The following is a 20,026-nucleotide window of genomic DNA, read 5'->3' as shown; positions in this document are numbered from 1 at the left end:
TCTGATTACACCAACCATGATGGCCAGTCAGATGGGCTTTTTGAGAGCTGCATCCATTAAGGGTTAGACAAACTTCAAAAACCACAGCATGCTTAGAATAGTTCCACAGAAGGCTAAAAACAATACAGCAGTTACAATTACTAGTTAAAAGAGAAGGCTAATTTCACTCCCCATAATTAAGGGATATGACTAAATACTGCAAAAATAACCAGTAAGGAAAACACGTAGTAGCACGCTTACTTAATGGGGTACTAACATTCAGATCTGCAGTTATTGGGGAACCCTGGGTGCAGCGAGGATTCAGAGTGCCCTTCCTCACAAACAGGAGATCCTACGCGATGCGTCCATCCGTAGGTGAGGCATCCAACGTCGCTGCAAGCAGGTCCGGCCTCTGAATCAACGGGCCAAAATAACTGGCACTTTTCTTTGAGCGGGAACATCTGATTCCATCCTCCTGTTGGGTTCCACCCAGAGCCTGGCCAGCACTCCGGGGGGAAACCAAGGGAGTTACTAATAAGGTGAAACTCTTGAGCTCTTAATTCTTAATATTGCTAAGCAGAGGGAGTTGAACACACACATTCTTACAGTATTTCATCCTCATTAATAACTACCTTCTGTGTAAGCTGCATCTTTCACTCTTGGCTAGTAAGCCTAGATATTTCATTAAGGAGTTGCAATTACTGTTAGCATTTTCTCTTAAAAGAACTGGCAACCGTGTGGGTGCGTATGCCGGGTCGCGAACCTTCTGCGTCGCTGACAATGTAAAAGCGTCATCAGCATTTGGGTTAGAAGATTAACGATGTCTAAATTAATGACGCACTTGTGTTAGAAGACGAATGGCATCTAGATTAACGACGGCTAAAAGCAAAAGGATTTGTGCTTGTTAGGGAAGAAACAGATAAGAAGGGATTCTCTAAAATAACACAGCAGAAATTTATCTACTGGCTTCGCGCGGCTATCAGTCCTTGTTGAAAGTGCTGAGAGATACTAGTTTTTGAAAAGAGCATGCGCCAGAGCAACACACGGATTTGCTGTTAGTTTCAGATTGCATAAGAGCAGATAAGGGCTTGCTTTTCTAAGAAATGTTGGAGCTTGACTGTTAACCATATTGGTGTGTGTCTTGTCTCTCAGCCTCGTCCTGCAAAAATAGGGCTTCCTGCAGCAACTGGTGACCCCAACGTGATGTCTCTGAAAATCGCTTAAATGCAGACTGATTAAATGCGGAAAATCGCTTAAATGCGGAAGACTCCAAAGCATCACCGAAGGCGCTACCGGGAGCTCGCAGGTGAGGAAGCAGGAGAGCACGGGACGAGGCACCGGAGCGTGGAAATCCTGCAGGTATGGAAGCAGACGCGGCACTAAAACTGCTGTGAAGTATCCTCTCTCTGAGAGGGCAAGAAACAGCTCTTAGCAATCTTAAAAAGCTCACTGAGTGAGCGCATGGAGAACTTTTTTTGAGATAATACAAAGACAAAATAATGAACGCGGGGCCAGGCTGTTAACACAGAGAATGAGAACACAGAGGGCGAGGATGCATATTCTGAACCCCGGGAGCAAGATTTATATGCTGGGTCCTTTGACTGTGATAATCTTCTAGACCCTGACGCTGTAAATCCTGAAAAAGGATCTGGCCTGTGTCCTCCCTTAGCTGGGGATGATGTGCGGGTAAAAGTGAGGCGAGAAACCTTGGTGCAAGGGGATATGGACATGGTGAGAAAGGTTGTTGCTCCTGTAAGCTGTGAGCCGGGACATCGGCCACGTTGGGAAGGACTGCATTTTTCTGTTATTAGAGAACTACAGAAAAGCGTTGATGAGGACGGGCTGCAAAACTCTTTTACAAGAGCTGTACTGGAGGCAGTCGCTCAGGGATGTCAGTTGGCCCCGCGGCATTGGCTGGCACTTTTAAAAAGGGCATTCACGCCGGCACAGAGCTCTATCTGGAAAACCGAGCGTGTGGATCTCTGTGCTCAGCGTTCGCGCCCCCCCCTGCAGGTGCGGGGTTGGCGGCGGCAGCCCGGGGCCTCCCCGAGCCCCCCCTGCCACGGAGTGACCGCCTGCGGCCCAGCCCGGCACTGCGCCCTCGGCCCGCACCGCCCCTCCCGCCCCCCGCCAAAAGCGGCAGTTCTGTCACAGAGAAGGCGCTGACGCTGTCGAGCAGCACCGGCTTTATATGCTCTTAATGGTGTTTCCGTGTTTGAAATCTTTGTCATTTTACGCTGTGTCCGTAGGAAGCGTAAGGGGCCCCTTTGTGTGGGTTGTGACTGTTTCACGCGTGTGTGAGACGCGGCCCAGCTGCAGCTGCGCAGTGCGGAGTTCTCTGACCCGCGGGGAAGCGCCCGGGGAGGAACGAAACTGCAGCTGAGATCCCTTGGTGCGGAGGGTCCCAGTGCCCGCCCGCTGGGTCGTCAGCGCTGCTCTCTGTCTGGGCTCAGGGTGTTAACTGTTACGTGTGAAATACCTCCTCCAGCGGGAGGCAGCAATTCTGTGGTCATTGTTGTCTTGCATTTAGGCGCATGCTCTGCGGGGAGAGGGCGCCTCTGTACCATCTGCCTGACGGAAATGTTGTCAAAAGATCATCTACAACCTGACAGGGGTTGTTTGTTTTACCCGGGGTCACAGACGTTGATTCTGCAGGGGAAATCAGAATTATGCCCTGGACCCTTGTACCCCCAAGTTCAGTGACAAAAGGTTAAAAAAATTGCTCAGCTTGCTTATTTTACTGCATTTTAGATACTGGTGCGGATGTGACCGTAATATCCGCGAGCAGATTGCCTGTTAGCTCGGGTAACTCAGAGGCTTTTCAGGGCTGGTGTCATGCTGTAGCAATTCACAGCAAGGATCTCGTTCATGTAAGGGGCCCGCCCAGAAAACCGGGTAGCAAATATTCATCCGTTTATAGTGGAGACCCCTATTACATTTTGGGGTCGTGACTGTATGGCTCGATGGGGAACTCAGATTGGATCAAATTTGTCTTAATCACCACTGCAGCACAACCCCCCCTGAAACCCCCCTGAAACTCACCTGGGAAACAGAATCCCCTGTGTGGGTGGGTCAGTGGCCCCTGCCAAGGGAAAAGTTGTGCCACCTGAATGATTTAATTCAGAGACAATTAAGTTGTTATTTTAAAGAAAAGTGGTAAATGGTGACTTTTACATGATCTCTGACACATTAATGATGCCGTGGAGGATACGGGTGCGTTACAGCCAGGAATGCCCTCCCCACAATGATTACCTGAAACTGGCACCTTGTAATAACTGACCTAAAGGACTGGGGTTTTTACCATTCCCTTGCATCCGGATGATGCACCTAGATTTGCCTTCTCTGTTCCCAGTGTTAATGTCAGTGAACCTGCGAGACGGTGCCACTGGGCTGTTTTACCACAAGGCATGAAAACTGTCCCACGATGTGTCAGGGTTTGTTGCAAAGGCTTTGAGCCCTGTTACACTGCAGGTCCCCCAGGCTGCTCTGTATCATTGTATGGCTGACATCCTTACGGCCCAGAAACACGGGAGATCATGGAAAAGGCTCTCGCTTTAACCAAAGGCTCACTATCTCCAATGGGGTGGCAAACAGCACCTGAAAAGGTACAGAGATCATCACCGGGCAGTACCTGGGCTGGAGACTTTGTGAACAGACCATTGTCCTGCAACAGGCTAAACTCAAAACTGATGTTAAGACTTTAAATGATTTACAGAAAGTGTTGGGAGCCATAAATTGGATACAGCCGTTGTGGGCCTCACTAATGATGATCCCCATAGCTTGTTTGATGTTTTGTGAGGAGATCCCTCACTGACATCACCCAGAGCACTCCCAGAGAAAGCGAAACAAGATCCCCACCGTGTGGCCAACGCCGTCTCAGACAGACAAGCACTGGGATGTGCGCCCGGCCACCCGCATCAACTGGTGTTATTGAACCCTCCAGGGCAGCCCTGTGCTCTGCTCTTTCAGTGGGGTGAAACACTTCGGGACCCTCTTGTTATTGCTGAATTTTTGTCACACCGAATGTACGAGACGGTCACTACTAGTCCAGAAATGTTTGCCAAATGATCACGCAAGGCCGGCAGCGCCTACTGTTACTTGCTGGTCAGGAACCCGTGTGTATCATTGTTCCGGTTACTATGCACGTGCTACAGTGGCTCATACAAATGTCTTCGAGCAAGCTCGGCTTTCACATGTGTTTTTTCCACCAGAACTCCAGAGCAATACAAAACCAGTTTCCTTTATCAAGGCGTCAGGCTAAAGACATCATTGCCCCTTGCCCTGAGTGCCAGCAGGACTCCCTCTCTTCAACAGCCAGTGGTGTCAGCCCTCGGGGACTCGCCTCCTCGGAATTACGGCAATGTGACGTCTCTCACTTGGCTGCATTTGGAACGGTAAAATATGGACCCGTGTCTGTCGATGCCCCTTCTGGAGCAGTGTTTGCATCCGGCCATACAGTGGGGGTCAAGCCTCTGCCCGGCATTCCCCACTCACCGGCCGGACAGGCCACTGTGGAGCGTACGCCTGGCACCTAAAGCCTCTGTTACAGCCACAGAAAGGGGAGAGGGAGGGTATCCGTCTGCGCCTCACGAGAGGCTAAATCAGGCATTGTGTGTCATGGACTTTTTAAACATCCCCTGTCTCACGGGTGCCACCAATATTGTGTCACTTCTCATCGCAGATATCAGATCAACAAGAAGTCCAGGGCAAGGCTCAAGCGTTAGCACTGGGAAGTGGCAACTGGGAAGGACCGTTTCCCTGAATAACCTGGGGAAGAGGTGATGCTGGTGTCTGCACAGGTCACGGTCCCCGGGGGTTACCGGCAGGGTGTGTGCGACCGCACCTGAGGGTGAGAGGCGGCTTTTGGTGGGCGCCCAGGAGCCGGCTGTGGGTGCCCCTGTGCCGACAGCTTGGGGTCTCTTCGACGGGTCATTTCAGCAGAATGTCTGGGTAAGGCTTGCTTTTCCCCGGGGAGAGTTTTGCTCCCTCATTTCCAACCCCTCCAAGCAGGGGGAGGTTGCCCTCCACGTTCTCTCTCTCGCATGATTCCGCACTGGACGCAGCCTCCTTCTCCTTCCTGCCCCCTTTTTTTTCCTGCACCTGCCATCAGCCGTTGGCTGCAGGATCCTGCCGAGGCGGGGGTAACCCTGCCTGGCCCACCCGCCCCTCCTGCAGCCCGGCAACACCCCGGCCAACGGTGAGTACTTGAGACGGCTGCAGAGTGCCTTGGCTGACTGGCAGCGAGAGCAACCACTGAGTGGGGGAGAGCCGGCAGCTCTTCTGCTACACCCTCATCCAAGCCAGCACCCCCCCGGACGGCCGCAGCACTTTGGCTCTCTGGTTGGGTCACTTAGAGGGGCACTTGCCCGGTGCCGGCGGCCCCCCGATGCGACCTTCTCGCCCCAAAGCTCCTCGACGGCTGCCACCTCCTCTCGAGGGGCCCGAAGATGCAGCCACCGAGCTGGGGCCGTCCTGGCCCGAGGCGGCTCCTGAGGAGAACAGGCACCCGCCCTTGTACCCCCCCACCAGCAGCAGCGGGCCGGGGGGAGCAGGTGAGTGGGGACGGCGGGGGGGTGGGAAGGGGTCTGGGGGGAAATGGAGAGGACAGAGGGGGCGGGAAGGGGTCTGGGGGGGAATTGAGAGGACAGAGGGGGCGGGAAGGGGTCTGGGGAGAAATTGAGAGGACAGAGGGGGCGGGAAGGGGTCTGGGGGGGAATTGAGAGGACAGAGGGGGCGGGAAGGGGTCTGGGGGGAAATTGAGAGGACAGAGGGGGCAGGAAGGGTTCTGGGGGGGAATTGAGAGGACAGAGGGGGCGGGAAGGGGTCTGGGGGGGAATTGAGAGGACAGAGGGGGCGGGAAGGGGTCTGGGGGGGAATTGAGAGGACAGAGGGGGCGGGAAGGGGTCTGGGGGGAAATTGAGAGGACAGAGGGGGTGAGAAGGGGTCTGGGGGGCACATTAAGGGCTGAGAAGGGACATTGAGGGTGAGGAGGAGTTGGAGGAGGTACAGGGAGGAGCCTGGAGGGGACAGGGCGGGGAAGGGGGTGAGGAGAGACTTGGGGGGACAAGGGAAGGGGTGGGGGGAAAGCTGGGTGTCCAGGGAGGGGATCTGGGGGGGTTGAGGGAGGGCTGGAGGGGCTGCGGGAGGAAATGTAGGGGACAGAGGGACCTGGGGGGAGACATTAAGGGGACCCAGGTGGCCTCAGGGGACTTGTGGGGGTCCTGCAGAGAGGATCCAGGTGGCCATGGGGGACTTGGGTGGGGGGTCCCGCAGAGGGGACCCCTGCCCAAGCCCTGACCCCCCCATCCTCTCCCCCCAGCTCTGCCCTCCCAGCTGCGCCCCAGCCCGCTGGAGCCCTCCCTCTCGCTGGTGCCCGGCAGTGCCCAGGGAGGGGGACCCGAATGGGTTGGGGGGGGTGACAAAACCCCTGTCCCCGTGCCCCCCCCATCCGTTTTGGGGCCCACACCCCCCTTGTCCCCCAAAGCAGCGTGGCCTCTTGGGGCAGCGAACAGACCGAGGAGCCGGCCGGCGGCCGCAACACCTTGGAGGAGGAGGGCAGCGGCATGAAAGGTGGGGTTTGGGGGGCCGTTTGGGGGTGGGGGGGGCGTGGAGACCTGCCACCCCATGTCACACTCCTGTCACCCCCCCCCGGTGTCCCTTCCTGGCTGAAGAGCCTGGGGCTGCAGAAATAGACGGCGCTTTTCTCCCAAATGACGTACGAGGAGATGATGAGGCTGACGGAGCATCACCTCGAGTTGCAAGTGAGACGGGGTGTCCCCCGCCATGTCCCCAAACGAAGGGGGGGACACTGTCTGACCCTGCTTGTCCCCTCCTTGTCCCCGCAGAATGTCACCGAGGGCACGTGGCAGAGGATCCTCCTCAGCATCCAGATGCTGCGGGAGCAGCAGAGAGTCCTCAGGGCGCTGGAGAAGGTGGAATGGTGACGGGGTGGCCCCAGGGTGGCCCTTGGGCCCCCCCAAGGTACCCCCTGACACCGACAAGACCTCCACCATCTGATGGCGCCACCCCCCGCCCCCAAATAGGTGGGGCCACTCCCTCCATGACCAGTCACCCTCGGTTCCTGTTGGAGAACGGCTTGCAGAGAGCAAGGCCATGGGTCTGTGCAGGAGCTGATTGCAGCCCCCTGAGGTAAACAGAGGAAAAACCCAGGGTACAGTTATGCCTAACAAAGGTCTGTTATGTTAACAAAGAGAGAAACTGAGGTACACAATGGCCTCGATGGTAAAAACAGCCTTGGGAAAGGAGGCAGGCCAGAAGAGGGAAGATGTTGTGACATGTCTGAGATGCCACAAGGGGCTGGGACATTATAATGTAGCCTGTTACATGTACCCAACAGATTTGTGAGTAGTGTGCGTGATTATTGTAGAGTGCTCATGTAAGGGGTGATTTCTTTCAATAATGTTGAAGCTTGTTCGATCATTCACATTGAATCGGCTGCTTGCTTCCTCCGCCCGCCGCAAGTGGCGCACCGAACAGGGTTACCCGAACTCTGCTTTTCCACCGAACGGAACCCGGGAAGCGGCGGAACATATTGCTGGAAGGCGATAAGGTCGCTGCCGACGGCAGTAGATGTGTGCCATCTCCTAAAGCGTCGGGATTCGTAAGTCTGACATTGGGGCAGCTGGTCCAGCTTCAGGAGATTTTGCAATCCGAGGAGGGCTACCCCGGAACTGGCCGCATAGGGATAATACCCAGGAAAGGCCACAGGAATAAAAGGCTGAAAAGGGATTTATTACCCAGGAAAAGCCTTCACTGGTGTCTGGCTACTTGATCGGACTTTGAGGAAGGTCGTCAAGCTGCACCAGGAATTTGAGGAATTTGAGGAATTGTTCCCCGGGCAGGAAAAAGGAACGAGAGGTAGCCCTTATAATTTTGCTTTTTAGAAAAGCGGGGAGTAAGTCCGATAAAAAACTTAGCCGCGCTGATTGGTCTGGGCAAGGCTAAGGGACACTTTAAAGAGCCAAATTTATTGTTTGAAGAAGCAGAACGGTGTGATAATCTTTTAGACCCTGATGCTGTAAATCCTGAAAAAGAATCTGAACTGTCTGGTCTGTGTCCTCCCTTAATTGGGGATGATCCATAGATAAAAGTGAGGTGAAAAAAACGTAAAAGTGAGGCGAAAAAACTTTGGCGCAAGGGAATATGGACACGGCAAGAAAAATTCGTACTCCTGTAAGCTATGAGCCGAGTCATCAGCCACGTTGGGAAGAACGGCATTTTTCTGTTATTAAAGATTTAAGCATTAATAAGAACGGGCTGCGAAAACTCAGACCACCCCAGCTGTACTGGAGGCGATGGCTCAGGGATATCGATTGCCCCATAAAAACTGGCTAACGCTTTTAAGGAAAAGAAGGCATTCACGCCGGCACAGCACTCTACCTGGAAAACCGAGCGTGTAGATCTCGATGTTTAACGCTCGGAGCTGGCGGCGGCGGCCCGGGGCCTCCCCGACCCCCCCGCGGAGCGGCCGCCTGCGGCTGAGCCCGGCACCGCGCGCTCGGCGCCCCGCCAAAAGCGGCAGGGGGATGCGGCCCAGGCTGGAGATGTTCTTATCGGAGTCCTCGGATCGGTAATAGCTGTCACTGCATGCTGTGAGTGCTGAGTGTCAGGAGCTCCTCTGTGTGCCTGTGTGTGTGTGTGTGTGTGTGTGTGTGTGTGTGTGTGTGTGTGTGAGCCGCGGCCGCTGCAGCCGCGCAGTTCTCCGCCCAGGGAAGCGGCCGGCCAGGAACTGCAGGGTCCTAGTGCCCGCCCGCTGGGGCATCGGTGCGGCGGTTGGTTCGGGCTCAGTGTTCTCGGTGTTCCAGGTGAAATTCCTCCTCTAACGGGAGGCAGTCATTCTGTGTTGATTGTTGTCTTGAATTTAGGTGCATACTCTGCGGGGAGAGTGCACCTCTGAACCATCTGCCTAATGAAAATATTGTTAAAAAATCATCCGCAACCTTACAGGGGTTGTTTGTTTTACCAGGGGTCGTAGATGCTGGTTATGAAGAGAAAAATCAAAATTATGGTCTGTACCCCTGTGTTCTGTAACAAAAAAGTAAAAAATTGTTCAGCTTGTTAAAGAAGCTGTAATTACTCAGGATTTGGATCAGCAGGTACTCCTTAAATATTTTTGGACTAAAACAGTAACACAAGGTTAACTTCTGGTAAAATGTACTCTCGTTAAAGCTAAAAAATCTGTCGAGCTGACAGGCATTTTAGATACTGGTGCAGATGTGACCATATCTGTGAGCAGATTGGCTGTTAGCCCTGGTACCTCAAATGCTTTTCAGGGTTGGTGTCATGCTGTAACGATTTAAAGCAAGGATCTCATTCATGTAAGAGGCCCAGAAAATTGGGGAGCAAATATTCATCCATTTATATTGGAAAACCCCTATTGCATTTTGGGGTCATAACTGTATGACTCAATGAGGAACTCAAATTGCATCAAATTTGTCTTAATCACCACTGTAGCACAACCCACCCTGAAACCCACCCTGACACTCACCTTGTGAACCGAATCACCTGTGTGTATTGTCCTGCGACAACTTAAAACTGTTATTAAGACTTTAAAAGATTTGCAGACACTGTTAGGAACCATAAATTAGATACAGCCGTTGTGGGCCTAACTCATGATGATCTGCATAGCCTTTTTGATATTTTGTGAAAAGATCCTTCACTGACATCACCAAAGTACTTACGGAGACACCAAAACAAGATCTTCACCGTATAGCTAACAAGCATCGCAAGTACACTGCATTCCCCCACAGGACAAACCATCGTAGAAAGAGCGCACCAGACCTTGAAAGTGCTTTTGCAAAAACAAAAGGGGGGAGAGATCTTGGCTCCAGGTCAACCATTGCTCTGCTGTAAAACGCATGCATTTCTTCCACCAGAATGTCAGAGCAACACAAAAACAGTTTTCTTTATCAAGGCATCCAGCTAAAAACTTCACTGCAACTTGCCCTGAATACCAGACAGACTCCATCTCTTCAAACCTTTTAAACATCTCCCCTGTGTTACAGGTGTCACCAGTATTGTGTCGTCTTTCATCACAGATACCAGATCAACAAGAAGTCCAGAGCAAAGCTCAAGTGTTAACAAAAGCCTAGAAAGGGGTAACTGGGAAGGACCAGTTCCTTTAATACCCTGGGGAAGAGGTGATGCTGGTGTCTGCACAGGTCTCATCTCCAATGGTCACCGACAGGGTGTGTGCAACCACAGCTGAGGGTGAGAGGCAGCCAGCACTCAGGATCCAGCTGTGGGTGCTGTGGGTGCCCCTGTGCCGACAGTTTGCGGTCTCTTCAACTGATCTTTTAAGCAGAATGTCTGAGTAATGTTTGCTACTGCAACAGGACAAACTACACTACAGTTGCCAATTCTTTTGGGAGAAAATGCTAACAGTAATTGTAACTCCTTAAGGAAATATCTAGGCTTACTGGTCACTTGTGCAAAATGTAGTTTAGATAAAATATAGTTATTAATAAGGATAAGATGCTGTAAGAATGTGTGTATTCCACTTTCTTTGTTTAGTAATGTTAAGAATTAAGAGCTCAAGTGTTTCACCTTATTAGTAACTCCCTTGGTTTCCCCCCGGAGTGGTGGCCAGGCTCTGGGTGGAACCCAACAGGAGGATGGAATCAGATGTTCCCGCTCAAAGAAAAGTGCCAGTTATTTTGGCCCGTTGATTCAGAGGCCGGACCTGCTTGCAGCGACGTTGGATGCCTCACCTACGGATGGACGCATCGCGTAGGATCTCCTGTTTGTGAGGAAGGGCACTCTGAATCCTCGCTGCATCCAGGGTTCCCCAGCGATTGCGGATCTGAATGTTAGTACCGTATTTTCCTTACTGTTTATTTTTGTACTATTTAGTCATATCCCTTAAATATGGATAGTGAAATTAGTCTACTCTTTTTAATTAGCACTATTCTAAGTATGCTGTGGTTTGAAGTTTGTCTAACCCTTAATGGATGCAGCTCTCAAACAAGTCTTGCAGGTGCCGCAGCAAAACAAAGAAAGGGGAGGGCTGGAAGGCATCGGCCTCACACAGCTCCTGACAAACAGCTAAGCTTTGTGAAGAACAGGCCTCGTAAGATAGATAAGAAACTGCAGAGTTGTGCCAAGGTGGCAGGGAAAGATCAATCAGGACAGCAGGCATTTTGCCTGGGCTTAGCAACTGCTGCCGACCCATCCCAGCCCTGTTTGGTATGCCGTTTGTACTGGTCATTATGGTTGGTATAATCAGACAATCTGGCTGAGATGGCAAGATGTGACTCCTTCAGCAGTACCGGTGAATAGCGCTAGGTTTTGTAGTGATGTTTATACAATGAGTTTACATCTTAAAGAAGGAAGAGGGTTTAATAATGATTTGACTAAAAGGTTACCAATTATTAGATGGTTAAAAATTCTTTTGTTTTTACATGGAATAACAGTTTAAATTGTCATTGTAATCCTTTTAATGGTGTTAACCTGTGTGTGGAAGTGTTTTATGAGAACGATGGACTGAACAATAAAAGGGGTCTGGATCACTCAAAAACAAAAAGGGGGATCTGTGGAATGCCTGGGAAACAGCGGACATGTTATGAGTGATCCAGACTGAGTGGCATCACTGTCATCAGGCTGTAGCTGTTGGGAAGAACACCTGCAAGGCCGAGAGGATGAGAAACTGCGTGAGTAGCAAAGAAATAAGGATGCTGGGCTGTGGGAAATAAGATGTTTGCCTAACAGAAGAACTACGTGTGAACGCCATAACGGGACCAACCACAGAGGGCGTGAAGGCTTGTGGACAGTAGTATAGAACCAATCCTAGTTTGTTTGCTTTCATGTGATTGCTCTTCGATAGTATGTGGGATGCTTTGTACTCGATAAGGTACCTTCGACAGTTTAAGGCGCGCTGTATTACAGAGTCGAGCTGCCATAGACTTTCTTTTGCTTGCCCAGGGGCATGGATGTAAAGATTTTGATGGGATGTGTTGTTTTAATCTATCCGACCGCAGTCAGTTAATTCAAAACCAATTACAATGGACGAAGCAACGTTTACAAAAAACACCAGTGGTTGTCAATCCTTGAGACAAATGGTTACAATCTGTGTTTGGTCTGTCCCTATGGCTGCAAGGTCTGTTACAAGAAGGATTGCGGTGACTAGGAATAGTACTATTGATTGTAGTAATTATTAAAACAGCATATAGCTGTATGATGAGAAATATTAGTAAATTTATGCTTGTGCAGCCTGCACAAAAAGAAAAAGGGGGAACTGTTGGAGAACGGCTTGCAGAGAGCAAGGCCATGGGTCTGTGCAGGAGCTGATTGCAGCCACCTGAGGTAAACAGAGGAAAAACCCAGGGTACAGTTATGCCTAACAAAGGACTGTTATGTTAACAAAGAGAGAAACTGAGGTACACAATGGCCTTGATGGTAAAAACAGCCTTGGGAAAGGAGGCAGGCCAGAAGAGGGAAGGTGTTGTGACATGCCTGAGATGCCACAAGGGGCTGGGACATTATAATGTAGCCTGTTACATGTACCCAATAGATTTGTGAGTAGTGTGCGTGATTATTGTAGAGTGCTCATGTAAGGGGTGATTTCTTTCAATAAAGTTGAAGATGCTCTGTCATTCACATTGAATCGGCTGCTTGCTTCCTCCGCCTGCCACAGGTTCCCCCCCAAAAAACTAAGCCACCGATTGGGGGCGTGGGGGGGAATTAACACCCCCCCTCGCCCAGGCCAGGGGGAGGGGCGCAGGGCCCCGTGAGGGAGGGGCTCCCCAGGGCCCATGACCTCGGGGGGGGCCGTGCTGACACTACAGGGGCTGTGGGCAGCGGTCGGGGCTCTCCTGGCCCCTCCTTTTTTGGGGGGGCAGGCGGGGAAGGGTGGTTGCATTTTCACAGGTTTTAATAATCCCCGAACGTCTGCGTTTTTCTTGGGGGGTTTCAGGGTTTCTTCCTTTTCTTTTTATTATTACATTGTTCTTGTTAATAGTTGTTGTTGCTGTTGTTGTTGGGGGGGCGGGGGCATACACCCCAAATTTAGGTACACGTTGATGCGCCCCCAGGGTGGGGGATGCCCTAGGACCCCCCTTTGTACACGTAGCGCCGTGGGCTGCAGCCCTTCGGGATAGAAAATGTTATTTCAGACACATTTTATCACGAGTAACTCCTGTGATGAGCACAGCCGGTACCCGTGGTACGTTACTAAAGAATAAACCAGAAACAAGCCCCCAGAGTGCCTGGGTTTTCCCCCAAAATGGGGAGGGGGGGGCAGGTCAGTCGCTGGAGGAGTCGGAGGCGTCGCTGGGGCTCTCGTCGTCCTCCGAGGCCTCGCTGGGGCTCAGGCGGGGGCTGCGGGGAGGCCCCCCCTCACTGCCCCCCCCCTCAGACTCTTCCTCTTCTTCCTCATCTTCCTCCTCGTCTTCATCTTCCTCTTCCTCCTCGTCGTTGTCGCTGCCGAAAATCTCCTCCTGGTCACGAGCAGCCCGGGCAGCGTCGCTCGCCCCCCGGAGGCCCCGCTGGCCCCCTTCCTCCTCCTCCTCTTCCTCACTGCGGGCCGAGCCCTCCTCTCCCCGCTCGCTGCTGCTCCCGGAGCCTTCGGCCTCCTCCTCCTCGCCACTCGCTCCCCCTTCGCTGTCGCTGCCTTTCTCACGCTCTTCGCCTGCAGGAGAAGGAAGAGGAGAAAGAGATTATGGGGGGATGGGGGCACCCCCAACATTCTGCCCCCCCCGGGGCTCCCCCCACCGCATACCCGATCCCACCGCCTCCTTCTCGGCCTCCATCTCCTCCTCTTCCTCCTCCTTGGGCTCGTGGTTCTCCAGCTGCGCCCTCCGCGCTTCCTGGGGGGGTGCGTGTGTGTGTGTGTCAGCAAAGAGAGGGGGGGTCAACCGGCCACCTGGGTCCTCTCTGCCCTCCGGGGGAGGTGGCAGGGGGTCCCCAATCCCAGCCCCCCTGCCCCCCATACCTGAGCTTCCAGCTCCTTTTCGTTCATGTCGCGGTGTTTCACCACCAGCACCGCGTTGGTGCCCGACTGCACCCCCGCCCGCGCCCGCCGCTTGCTCAGCCGCACCCTTGGGGTGAGCGGGGGGTGCTAGGCACCCTTGGGACACCCCCCTAGCACCCCTATCCCTCCCAAAGGCCCCAGACCCCACCTGACACACACCCCCTCCCCCGAATTCCACCCCCCAGTGTCCTGGCAGGCAGTGGAGGGGCTCGAGCACACACACCCCACCCAGGACCCTCCCCACACCACCCCTCCACCCATGAAAAGTGGAAATACATCCCTCCTGCAGTACCCCCATTACCGGGGGGGGTCCCAGTGCCTCCCCATACCTCCCAGTGCCCCCCCCAGCCCCACCTGGTCTCCAGCTCGTTGTAGTAGATGCCGTCGCCTTCGCGGAAGATGAAGAAATAATTCTCCTCGTAGCCTTTGCTGGCCTTGTTCTTCACGTTCCAGTTGTACTCCCGGGCGATTTTATAGTCGTATCTGAGAGGGGAGCACATGGGACAGGAGGGCGTGAGGGGGCTGAAAATATCCCCCCCGACTCCTAAATCCCCGCCCAAACTCCCAAATCCCCCCACTTGCCAAAGCACCCCCCAAACCCAACGGGCTCTGCCAGGCTGGTGGTTTGTCCTCCATGAAGAACCCCCCCATCTACTCCCCACGGCCCCCCTCACGCTACATGGGCCCCCCCATCTCTATGGGCCCCCCCAGCTATAGGGGACCCCCCCATACACATCCTCGGGGGCGTAATCCATCTCCTCCTCCTGGTCGCGCTTCCGCTTGCGCAGCGTCTCCTCCACCGGTAAGAAATAAGCCACGAACTGGTTCCCTTCCTCGTCCATCATCCCCCTGTGGGCAGGAAGCGGTTAAAAGGGGTGCGGGGGGGTTGGGGGGAAACAGGACACAAAGGCCCCCCTAAAAATGGGGGGGAGGTGTCCCCGCGTCTTTTCCAAGCACCTGATCATGGCCTGGGACATCATCTCCAGCGCGGCCGGGCCGCTCGTGTCCTTGGGCGCTGGGTCCGAGTCGAAGATGACTTGGGCACAGGGGTTGATCCACATCTTGGGGGAAGGGAGGGGCAAAAAAAAGGGGGGTTGGGGGCAAAAAGGGGGTGTAGAGGGGGAGCAACACCCCCACAACCACCCCCCAGATCTCAAAACCCACCGTTCTGCCACCAAAAGTGCCCGCTACACCTCAGATGCCCCCTGCAAGGGGGTTTCTGTGCCTCAGTTTCCCCTGTGGGACACTGTCCTAGAAATAGGGGGGATTTGGAGGGTCCCCCCATTCTGGGGGGTCCCCAATGTGTCCCCCCCTGTCCCCAGGGGTTCCCCATGGTGCCCCCCTTACCTTGAAATCAGGGAAGACGGGCATGACCTCAACAGGGGTGACGCGGGGCTTGCTGTAGTGCTGCATGATCTGGGGCGGGGGGGGGGGGGGGTATGAAGCACAGGAAGCCATCAGGGCTGTGTGTGTCCCCCAAAATCCCGGGGGGAGCCCCCAAAATCCCTCCCCCCTCACCGGTTTTTGGGCATCCTCAAAAGTTTTCTCGATGGCGGCGATTTGGCTGTCACGATCTTTGTAAATCTCTTCCTCGGTGAACTGCTGCTTCACCGAGACACCGATCCTGGAGTCGGGGGGGGACACAGACACGGGTAGGGGCGTGAGGGGGGGCACGGGGCTGCACCCCCAAACCCCAGAACCCCCCAGGACCCCCCCAGACTCACTTGACCTCAGGTTTTTCGTTGGAGACGCCGTAACGGTTGAACTCGGTGGAGATGTACTCGGTCTTGCGCATCCACGGCACCACCTTGGCGTGTTGCTGCGACCTGAGGGGGGGCACCGTTGTGATCTGGGGGTGTCATGTACCCCCCCAGCTCGGTTTTGGGGGTGTCCCACCCCCCGTTACCTTTTGGAGCTGGTGGGCGCTTGAATTTCCTCCTCCAGCAGCTTCTCATCCGCTGGATCCAGGAGCACTGTGCGGGGGGGACACAGGGAAATTTGGCTCCCCTCTCCCGCTGTTGGGGTCTCCCCACAATTTTGGGGTTCCCCACAGGGTTGGGGTGTCCCCCCTTCAATTTAGGGGCTCCCCTCAAACCCTACTGGCAGCTCAGCCCCTTGAGGGATTGCCTGGGGTCCCCTATGGGCACCCCCCAGCACCCCCGCCCCGCCAAATCTGGGGTGTGTCCCCCCAAACTCGGGGTGTCCCCGGCCCCCCACCGCCGGGGTCGATGCGGTAGGTGTCAGGGTTGATGAGGTCGATGGTGACGCCCAGGTCGGGCTCCGTCAGCAGGTCGTGTTTGTGCTGCTTCTCCAGTGACGTCGCCTTGTACTGCACAAATCTGGGCGCGCAACGTTCAGGCACCCCAAAGCACCCCCCAAAAACCCAAAAGCTCCCAACCCCCGCCCAAAGCACCCCCAAACCCCCAAAACACCCACCAAAACCCCTCAAACCTCCCCCAAATACTCCCCCAAACCACCTACCCCCCTCAAAACCATCAACCCACCCCAAACTCCCCCCCAAAACCCTCAAACCTCTCCAGAACACCCCCAAGAGCCACCAAACCCCAAACATTCCTTCAAAACACTCAAACCTCCCCAAAACACCCCCCAAAACTCAAAAACCACCCAAATCCCCTCAAAACATCCCCCAAAACCTCGAATCCCCCCAAAATACCCCCAAGCCCCAAAACACCCGCCAGAAAACCTCACACCTCCCCCAAACACCCCCCAAAACACCCAACACCCCCAAAACACCCGCCAAAAAACCTCAAGCCACGCCAAAACACCCCCAAAAACCACCACCCCCCCAACAACACTTCCCAAAACACCCCCCGAAAAACACCACCCCCCCCCCACCAAATCAAGGGGGGGTCAACCACCCCAGCCACCCTCCCCAAGCCCCTCCTCTAGCCCTGAAGGAGCATCCAAAGCCCCCCAGACCCCCCGAAAATCTCCCCCTGCCCCCCCTTTTGTGTTCTGGAGCCAGAGAGAACCCTGACACCGCCCCCCCCCCGCCAAACCTCCCTCAGCCCCGTCTGTGCTGCACAAACCGGGGGGAACCCCCCAAAACGCCCGCAGCCCCCCTCTGTGGCCCGAAGTGGGGCACACCGGGGTTATTTCGGGGGCCCGTACCGGCTCTGGCCGAAGGGGTAAGCGATGAACTTGGGGGCCAAGGGGACGATTCGGCCCTTGCGCGCCGCCGTCGCGCGCCGCCGCTCGGGGCCGGGCCCGCGGCCGGGACTGCGCCCCCGTCACGTGACGCCGGAGCGGCTCTGGCGAGAAGCTGCGGCTGGAGCGGGACCGGGAGCGGGGCCCGGGCGGGCCGAGGCCGCGGGCGACAGCGGGGCCGGGGCCGAGAGCGGAGCGGGGTAAGGAGGCGGCGGCGGCGGGGTCCCCCCGGGAGATCGGCCTCTCCCGCGGAGCCACCGGGACCCTCCCGCCGGGGCCAGATGTGGGGTTTAGGCCTCTGGCGAGGGGCTGCCCGGGGCGGCCTGTGTCCCCTCCCCCGCCGGGACACCCCCATATTACCCGCCCGGACCCCCTTTTCCAGCCCCCGGGCCCTCCCAGAACACCCCCAGGCCCCCTCGGGACCCCCCCAGACCCCCCTGCCAGCCTCTGGGGACATCCCTGCGTCTCCCTGCCTGTCCCCCCCCAGCAACCCCCGGGACACCCCCATATTTCATGTCCGGGTCCCGCCGAACGACCCCAGGCCCCTTCGTGACACCCCCAGACCCCCCTGCCCAGCCCCCAGCAGCCCCCAGGACACCCCCGGCGCCCCCTGCCCGTCCCCCCGGGACACCCCCATTTCCCACCCCCAGACCCCCCAGCGCCACCACGTCGGAGAGCGAGGACGAGAGCGAGCACAGCAGCGAGGCTGAGGAGGCTGAGGAGAACGAGGTGAGGCTGAAGGCTACAGCTAACGTGGGGGGGGGGGGTGCTCTTTGTCACACCTCGACCGCCCCCGCCCCCAACTCCCCAGGCCGAGGAGGAACGCACCAGTGCCGCTGGCAGCGAGAAGGAGGAAGCTGACGAGGAGGAGGAGGAGTATGACGAGGAGGAGGAGGAGGAGGAAGATGACAACCGAGCAGCCAAGAAGCCACGCCATGGCGGCTTCATCCTGGATGAGGCCGGTGAGCTGGGGGAGCCATGGGGGTTTTTGGGGGGGTTGCTCCTGCCCCCCCACCCCGTCCTCACGTACCTCCCTGACCCCCCCAGATGTGGATGACAAGTATGAGGGCGAGGACATCCTGGAGGAAGGTGAGGAGAGTCCCCACGCTGCTTTGGGGGCCCCCCTGGGGCTCTGTGGGGGGCCCTCCATCCAGGCCTTTGTGGCCCCCTCTCTGGCTCCCTTCCCCATCCTGGAGGCCGGAGGAAGAGGATGGAAGCGCAGCCCCGCAGTGGTGCAACTCTGGGGGGGCCAACCCCTGCCCTCCAGCTCTTACGCCCCCTGCCAGGCCCCTTGCCCCCTCCAAAACTCACCACTTGAGGGGGGGTGGGAGGGATGGCGCGTCTGTCTGTCTGTCCCTCCCTCCCGGTGTCCGTTCTCTCAGCACATCTCATCCGCGCTCGCCTGGGGGTTTTATTTTGCTTTTATTCCCCCCCACTGCCCTTCCTCCCCTCCCCGTGCCACTCTCTGAATTTTGATCCCTTCCCCTTTGTTCCCACTCACCCGCGGGTGGTTTTGCCGCTATTATTTGCCACCGATCCCGGTGCCGGGTGGCGCTTTGGGGGTGCCGTCGGCAGCTCTCGGTGCAGGTCCCAGAGCCCACCCCTGGGTTTCCCCGGCCCTGCCTGGGTCAGGCAGCCGGGCACCGCCGGGCGCGCTCGTGGCAGCGGAGGTGAGCTGTGCGGGGAAGCGTCCCCCCGGGGCAGACGTGGGGCGGGTCAAGGGGCTCGGGGAGCTGGAGGGTGTCCTTCGCCAGGGGCCTGGGCATTTCTTCCTCCCCCTCCCCTCGCCGCGACAGCGAGTGACTGGGGCCTTTCTCACTTCTGCAGCACGTGACGCCCTTGGAAGCTCCAGCAACCAGCAAGTGGGAGCAGCTCCTCATCGTCAGCTCCGCCCAACCGGCTGCAGCACGTGCACGTGGCCGCGGAGACAGAGCAGATCTGCCCCATCTGCCAGGACGCCGCACGTGACAGCGTTTATGTGATACCCTGTGGGCACCGGTTCTGCCTGGGCCGCATCCTGCAGTGGGTAGATGTGGAGGCAGAGTGCCCCTCTGCAGAGGACCGTTAGAGAAGTTGCGGTTTCCTCTTCTAGATGACGATGACCTAAGCTGTGGCAGTGGGAGAGGCCCAGAAGAGCGGGAGGGCGCCCTCCGCGGGGGTCCCGGCTGCCCCCCATCTGCTCCTGTCCCGGCAGAGCAGGAGCAGCCCCAGGAGGAGCCGGGGCAGGCGGCGGTGGCAGGTCCCTCTGCCCAGGGCCGCAGCTGCAGCCCCTCCGCTCCCGGCCGGGGCAGGGACCGCTCAACTGGGGGTTCCCGGCGCCCCCCGAATAGGAGGGTCCCCAGGACTCTCCCCAGCCCTCCAACAGGCCGTCCCGCCGACGGCACTAGCAGGGCTGCTGCAAGTCTTTATTCCATCAATAAATTACTGTTTCTCTGACCCCGTCTCTGGGTGCTGCTTTCTCCCCACTCTTCCAGTGCCTTTCCCTCTCCCCTGCGCCCCACTCTGGTGGCCCCGGCATGCTGGGGGGCACGGCCAGGCACCCCCGGAGCCCCCGGAGCCCCCGGAGCCCCAGGCCCATGTCTGTGGTGCCTCCTCCTGCAGAGAACCCTGCTCCAGCCGCCCACCCACTACGCAGCAGGTGCCGAGAGCAGAGCGGGCACGAGGGGAAGCTGGTTTTGCTGCAGGTCTGATGGGGACCTGAAAATTGCTGGAAAAATCAAAAATATGTATGTCATGGCTTACATGGGTTACTGTATGTTCTCGTCTCTCCAGTCTGAAAGCAGCAGACACGAGACAGTTTGCAAGAACTCGGCAAGGACCTGGCACAAGTTCCCATTTCCTCCATAGAGAGCCCTCATTCAGTGAACGTACCTGTTTGATCACAATTTACAC

The 20,026-nt window shown here is 56.3% G+C and overlaps 1 protein-coding gene across 1 annotated transcript; it reads right to left on the bottom strand.

Moving 5' to 3' along the window:
- Window positions 1-13,068: 13,068 nt before the first annotated feature.
- On the bottom strand, window positions 13,069-18,071 carry LOC141974065 (RNA polymerase II-associated factor 1 homolog). The gene is made up of 13 exons (XM_074933319.1): window positions 18,067-18,071; window positions 17,099-17,206; window positions 16,184-16,305; window positions 15,873-15,939; window positions 15,691-15,792; window positions 15,485-15,590; window positions 15,314-15,382; window positions 14,924-15,027; window positions 14,699-14,815; window positions 14,321-14,449; window positions 13,928-14,033; window positions 13,715-13,802; window positions 13,069-13,624 (listed from the first exon to the last, which is right to left on the bottom strand). The coding sequence occupies exons 1-13, from the start codon at window positions 18,069-18,071 to the stop codon at window positions 13,239-13,241; spliced, it is 1,509 nt and encodes a 502-aa protein (XP_074789420.1). The 3' UTR covers window positions 13,069-13,238.
- Window positions 18,072-20,026: the final 1,955 nt, after the last annotated feature.

Source organism: Athene noctua, unplaced genomic scaffold (genome assembly GCF_965140245.1).
Source record: "Athene noctua unplaced genomic scaffold, bAthNoc1.hap1.1 HAP1_HAP1_scaffold_31, whole genome shotgun sequence".
NCBI classification, from domain to species: Eukaryota; Metazoa; Chordata; class Aves; order Strigiformes; family Strigidae; genus Athene; species Athene noctua.
The sequence above is the reverse complement of the archived record's forward strand: the minus strand, read 5'-3'. Positions and strand labels throughout refer to the sequence as shown.